The sequence below is a fragment of the Prunus persica genome, chromosome G1 (assembly GCF_000346465.2).
Source record: "Prunus persica cultivar Lovell chromosome G1, Prunus_persica_NCBIv2, whole genome shotgun sequence".
Taxonomy (NCBI): Eukaryota; Viridiplantae; Streptophyta; class Magnoliopsida; order Rosales; family Rosaceae; genus Prunus; species Prunus persica.
The window spans coordinates 39,158,032-39,164,467 of NC_034009.1; the positions used below are offsets into that span (position 1 = coordinate 39,158,032).

A 6,436-nucleotide genomic window follows, 5' to 3' on the forward strand; every position below is an offset into this window, starting at 1 on the left:
AAATTGTTTTCACAAAACCCCATTTTCTTAAAATTCCTTTAAAAAATTGTTGATTTCATAAAAAGAAAATATGAAAATGACAAGTCTACCTTTAAATTTATAACTCGAAAAAATAAAAAATAAAGTAAACCTGTCAGCACACATACTCCCCCTCTCCCCTCTCGACATACACCCCACCCGCTTCGGCCATGATTGCCAGCCATGGCCCTTCCCTATGTACTATATATCTTTGAATTGTTTTACTATGGTCAGGTTATGTTGTTTTGTGATGATAATAAAAAATTTGGTTGAATAAGGAAGTCGATGGGTTGCTGGCTGCGTGTGCATTTCATGATTGACTGGTTTTTTACCTTTTTTTTCTCTCTGGGTTGGGGGTGGGGGGACGGTGATCGTAAAAGGAGGAGGAAGGAGCCAAACAAAGTTCCTCTTTGTTTATACGGCTAACGACAAAAATGCCCTAAAGGTTTGGAGTCATTCTCAATATGGACCTCAGGGTTTTAATTTTATTAATTTACACCACTAATGTTTTCAAACTTGTCCAATTTAATCTTTTCGTTAAATTAACTGCTAATGTAATCTTGTGGAACCCACCCCACCAACTGACTGACCAGGCCCCTTAGGACATCTGAAGGGTATTTTCCTCTAGAGAGAGTAAGTGAGAGAAGGGAATAGGAAGAGAATATAGAGAGAAGGGCCATGGCTGGAACCACAAGTATATTTAATGGAACTTGGATATTTGGTTATATTGTTTGAATGGCTTGAGCCTCCTTAATTACTATTTGACATATCTATGAAAATATATTTGATGTTCTACACAAGTATTTAATTTTCTACAATTAATTAGTTAGAATGTGTTTGAATCACCAATTAAATGTCGATTATAACAAATTAAAAAATTTCCAGCCAAAAAAAAATGAACGAATGGATTTAATTTTCTGCAATAACTCTTGTAGTTATTTCTTCGTTATATTATGCTAAGTTGAAACTGTCCTTGAAGATTATAACTTTATAAGGTTTATGCTCTTTTATTTTCTGTACTCAAGATTATAACCCTAAATGCATGAAATCTTATATTTTATGAGGCCTAAACACCCAAAAGGTCGCATTTATTATTTCTTATTTGTGAAATCACATATACCATTACATATTCTTTATTTTATTTGTTGCCAAAAGCCATTACATAATACAGATATTAACGAGCATGAAAACATGGTAGGCTTTATAATGTGGTACCAATCTATGAGAAGAAAACATAAGTTGAACATAAGCTTTATGAGAGTATTTTTGTTCACCACTCTAACCTAAAGTGTATGCTCACCACCCTTCTCAACACTTGACATGTGTCTATGAGCATAACCATGGTTACATAAATCAAAGTAAAAAGTTAACTATGGTTATATCTATAAACACGTGTTAAATATTAAGAAGAATAATGAACATACACCTTGAGTTAAAGTGATAAGTAAAAATATTTCATAAGCTTTATTGTGATACCAATCTACTTGGATATAGAGATGCTGTTGGCTTTTTAATAAGCCAGTACACTTACTTACACTCACTGCACCTTATTCTACAAGATACACAATAAAATCCTTCTTATCAGTTATACATCCCAATACTACAAACAAAGTTTAGAAGAAATGGAAGTTTGACGAAAGAGAGGAATTCTTGTATTGGTTGTCTGGAAATAAAAATTGTTTAGAAAATAACACTTTATTATTTCCCAATTGCCATTTGGATGCACATGGTGCCAAGTACAAGACTAGCCGTCTTAGATTATGGGCCAGCTGGTCTAAAATCTTTATGTAATGGGCTCCAAATAATTGAACCGCCCGGTCCATTATGCAATCTAAAAAAGAAATTGTATTCTTGTGTTAGAAGATTAAATATTTGGTAATTTTGTGATTAAAATGAGGTACATTCTCGTAAAAATTCAGTCGGCAGAGGATGCAGGTTCATTAAGGAAGAAAGTCTTGGGATGTTGCCTTCTCTCACAAAACAGATGGCCTGAAGCACATGCAATTGCAAACACCAAACGTAAATATTTGCGTAAATAATATTGAGATTGAGTTGAGTGGCAGCCCAACTTGAAAATAAATCCAAGAAAATAAAAGGACTTAACATTAAATCCAAGACTACAAAGATGACAGGTGGCTGGATTGGATAATATAATATAGACCACAAAGATCTTTTCAACTCTTATGGTTATAGCCTTGTTAGATTGTGCTAAGCTGAAACTGTCGAAGATTATATAAACCATTTCAGATTAAATCACCACAGCATGAAAATATTGTAAATTTACTATATTATATGAGAAGAAAACACCGATTTTAACGTAAACTTTATTAATTATGATACCAATCAATCTACTTGGATAACGCTAGATAGCTCAAAGCTAGAACTGTTGAAGGCTCTAGTATTCGGTGCACATGCTCATGCACTTGCCACCTTCACAAACCCTAATGCAGTTGTCATTGCTGGATATGGGGGGTATGCATTGAAGAGCTTTCTTGCAAGGGATGGTCCAGCAACCCACAATCACGATGACGGAAAAGCATACAAAGAGAGCCATGCACAGTAGAAAGTAGAAATCACGCAGCTGTTTGTGTTGATTATCAACCGGCACAACCCCCTTGCGGATCTGCCTTTGTTCCGGTTCATCCTTAATTTCTACAGTTGCAAGATCCTGAGAAGCGACCTGCCCTGAAGCTTCTATTTTCGTTGAAGTCCAGTACGATAATATGTCACTTTTGAGCCCATGATCTGAAGGTGAAGTTTCTAGCTTCGCCAGATCACTTTCCAATTTATTGCGCTCAATCTTGCTTTGGTGTCTCTGCATGACGCTTCTTTTATAATTGCCTCCAATTACGAGCAATGAAACCAAGTTGAGTATGGCTGCAATTAGAGAGAGGCCGAAAAGGAACCAGCGATCTGAGCATCGCAGCGCTGTGGTGGCAGTGACGATAGCCCCCAACAGAATTCCTTGAAAGACGAAGTAGTAGTTTGCAAGGTTGAAGGCACTTGTTTGAAGATGGTTTACACGATCGTCCTGCTTCTCAATTGTAGCTTGTAGCTCCTCTTTTCTTTTCTCCATGTTTTCTTTTTTTTCTTTGTCACCATTTGGTGGACACGGATGGTTGGCCATACTCAAACTAAGAGAGGTAAAGATAACAATGCAGAGTCTTAGAGTAAAGTCCCCTCCTCCTCCATACAGCTTATATACACAGGGATACTGTTGGCTTCTGTGAATAATCCAATACACTCACTTTCACACTCAGCTGCACCTGATTCTCAAAGTAAAGCAAGATTTCTCAGTGCAGGAAGTCCGTTCTTTGTTAAAGGGCAGATTTTGTATTGATAATGTTTTCGACCACATATCTGTAAAGATATCAATGGTCCTAGTGCTGCCACATGTCAGAAGATTAAAAAGTAAAGCTGTTGAGATATTGTTAGTCTTGTTAAGAAGTTTATAGGAAAACTGTTAGCATTGATAAGAGAAGGTTAGAAAAGTTAGAGAGGTTAGAAAACGTGAACAAGGCTTTAGCTAAGCTGATATAAATACTGTAATTGTGCTTAGTTGAGCTTAATGAGAAATACAACTCTTTTCTCTCAATCTCTGAATTCTCTCTACTTTATTTCTTGTATTCTCTGCTATTGTGTTTTTCAGTCTTCCTATCTTAACATGGTATCATTTGCCATGGATCGATTCTGATGTTTTGTTCTTCTGCTTCCGCACTCACTTCCTCTTTGTTTTCTTTCTCTGTATTCCACTTTGGCACACATATAATCGAGGACGGATTTTGTATTGATAATGCTATTGACAGCCGCAATAAAAAAAAAAGGGAAACAACAACAACAACGTAGCGGAGGAAAGTTGCTCTCGTCCTGGTACAAACTTCTGCTTGTCTCTTTGGCGAAGTGTAGACCGTTGAAAGGGAAAACTTCCCTGTTTGTACACGTGAACGTGCTTCGCATATCACCCACACACAAAAGCTGGGCATGCATGTGGCTGAAAACAATCCACATCCTGAAAAAACCATTGCATAATTCAAGATCTCTACTCTGTAATTCAATTATTGATACATCATCTACTATTTTTTATTTATGGGGTTTGAAAATTTGGAGATGCTCATTTATTGCATCTGAAATTAACAGTATCAAGTCAATGGATGAATTCAATAACGGTATACTTTTATATATTATCTTGAATTGATGAACTCAATCAACATATATATATGCTTGAATTCACCTTCCAAATTGATTGTTTTACTATTTTCTCTGTACTCAACATATATAACTAGTGTAGAGGCTAAAAAAGAGTGTTAAACCTAATCTAAGTCCACCTTTTAGGACTTATAGAATTTTAACCACTTGAGGGAAATTTGAGCACTTGCTTGAGGAATCTAGAAGGGGATTTGAGTACTGCAAGAATCTCAGTAGGGTTAATGAAGCGATCAAGGAAATCTCGAGTGGCTAAATTTCTAAATCTTGAAGGGAAAAAAAAGAAAAGAAAAAGGCTTAATGTCTTTCATGTGTTTTAAAAATATTTAGTGTGTTGCCAAATTGATTGTCATGCTCAGGTTGCTCACATCAAAAGGAAATGAAAAGGTAGTTGAAGTTCCACTCTAAAACCAATTGACAACGGGGGGAAGTAGCCTAACTCCTTAGGAGCTCTTGCAAGGTTTTATAACTTTCCAGTGTAGGACATTTTCACTTTTACATTCTCACATGGAATTGGTGATAGCGTGGCTAGTAGCTAAGATTTCAAATTAGAGGGGGCTCTTCATAAAACTTGTCTTCTCTTCATAATTATCATGAATTTCATATTTTAAATTGGTTAAATACCAATTCATCATCTACAGCATTAAAGACTTAAAAATTAATATTTTATATTCCAACAGAGAAAAGAAATAGAAAAATAAAGAGTTCATAAAGCGCAATATAGGTGTCCAACTCATACAAAAAAAATTTGAGGAAAATAAAAAATTCACAAAGCTTTAAACAAAAGAGGAAGAGAAAGAAATGTTAAAACTTTAGGAGTTTTTAGCGCAAATATCTTAAACTGCCGTGGCTAGAATAACTATGGCTTATACCCTAGTTTTCTAGGAGTGTGGCTCCGCCCTTGCTGGTAGCGGAGCTTGGTGGTGCTCAAAGGTGCGGCAGGCAGTGCACCAGTGTTGCTGGTGATGCCACGATCGAGTTGGGAGATGAGGAAAGAGGATTATTAAATCTTTTTTTTTTCTTCCTTAAGAAAAGGCTAAAATCTAAAAGAACAATAAATATTTACTGGCTGGCCACATAATCTGACCTGGTAAATACAAATAAGCTTCCACTGTTCCACATACTGTAGTGAGAATTTTCCTTGTTGCTCCGCTATTTTAGCAGTACCTTGGCTATATTTATTTTTCGAACTCTATTTATATTTCTGATTATATATATATATATATATATTCTTGTAATAATTCAGGCGGAAGAGGATGCAGGTCCATTATAGTTAGCCAGCCCCACTCCATTATGCAGAGTCGTACCGACAAAGTTTCCAGGTCGCACATGTTGATTGTCTTTTCTTTGGTCGACATGCAAACTCCGAACTTAGGTAAATTCTTAATAATCTCATCCATCACTTTGTCATTGTTGAAGGAAGTTGAGGTTGTATTTCAAAATTAATTGGCAATGGAAGGAGTAGTTCAATTTCTTATAAATCCTTATAAGGTTTTCTAATTTTCCAATGTAGGACTCTTTACTTTCATATTCTCACACTTACTGGGTTAGCATAGATTATATGTGTTAAGAGTGTTTGTCTCACATTGAAATGTTAAGGGACCTAGCCTGGGTTTATAAGGAGTTGAGCTACTCCTCCCATTGCTAATTGGTTTTGGGGTGGAACCTCAACTTCCTTCATGGTATCAGAGCAAGGCTTCACGTGTTGGGCCTAACGGCCACACGTGCTCCCACGTCACCCAATATGTGTTGTCTACGTGTTAGGCTTGAAAGTTCGCCACACATGCGGGAGCGTGTTGAGAGTGTTTGTCCCACATTGAAATGTTAAGGGACCTAGCCTGGGTTTATAAGGAGTTGAACTACTCCTCCCATTGCCAATTGATTTTGGAGTGGAACCTCAACTTCCTTCACATGAACCTATATTTCATCTTTTTTATAAATATTATAATATTCTACCCTATCCCTTGTACTAGTTGGTGGCTTATAGCTTATCACATATAGGTAAATTGTTTTGGTCCTAGATAATTTGCTTACACATATAGGTAAATTGTAAGTAAAGTGTTTCGATTTGAAAGCTTGCCACGAAAATTACATATGATCATATGGAAGTAAGCAAATATGAGTCACAAGCAGAAAAGCCAACTTTTTTTTATTTTCTATGCTGAAGGCCTAAATTTATTAGAATCTTATCTTTTATATGAGGCCTGATTCTTTA

At 36.1% G+C, this 6,436-nt stretch overlaps 1 protein-coding gene across 1 annotated transcript; it reads right to left on the reverse strand.

Annotated features, from left to right (window-relative positions):
• LOC18791347 lies at window positions 2,231–3,325 on the reverse strand. Its single transcript, XM_007224687.2, has one exon. It carries the CDS (start codon window positions 3,143–3,145, stop codon window positions 2,414–2,416), a length of 732 nt encoding a protein of 243 aa, XP_007224749.2. The 5' UTR covers window positions 3,146–3,325; the 3' UTR covers window positions 2,231–2,413.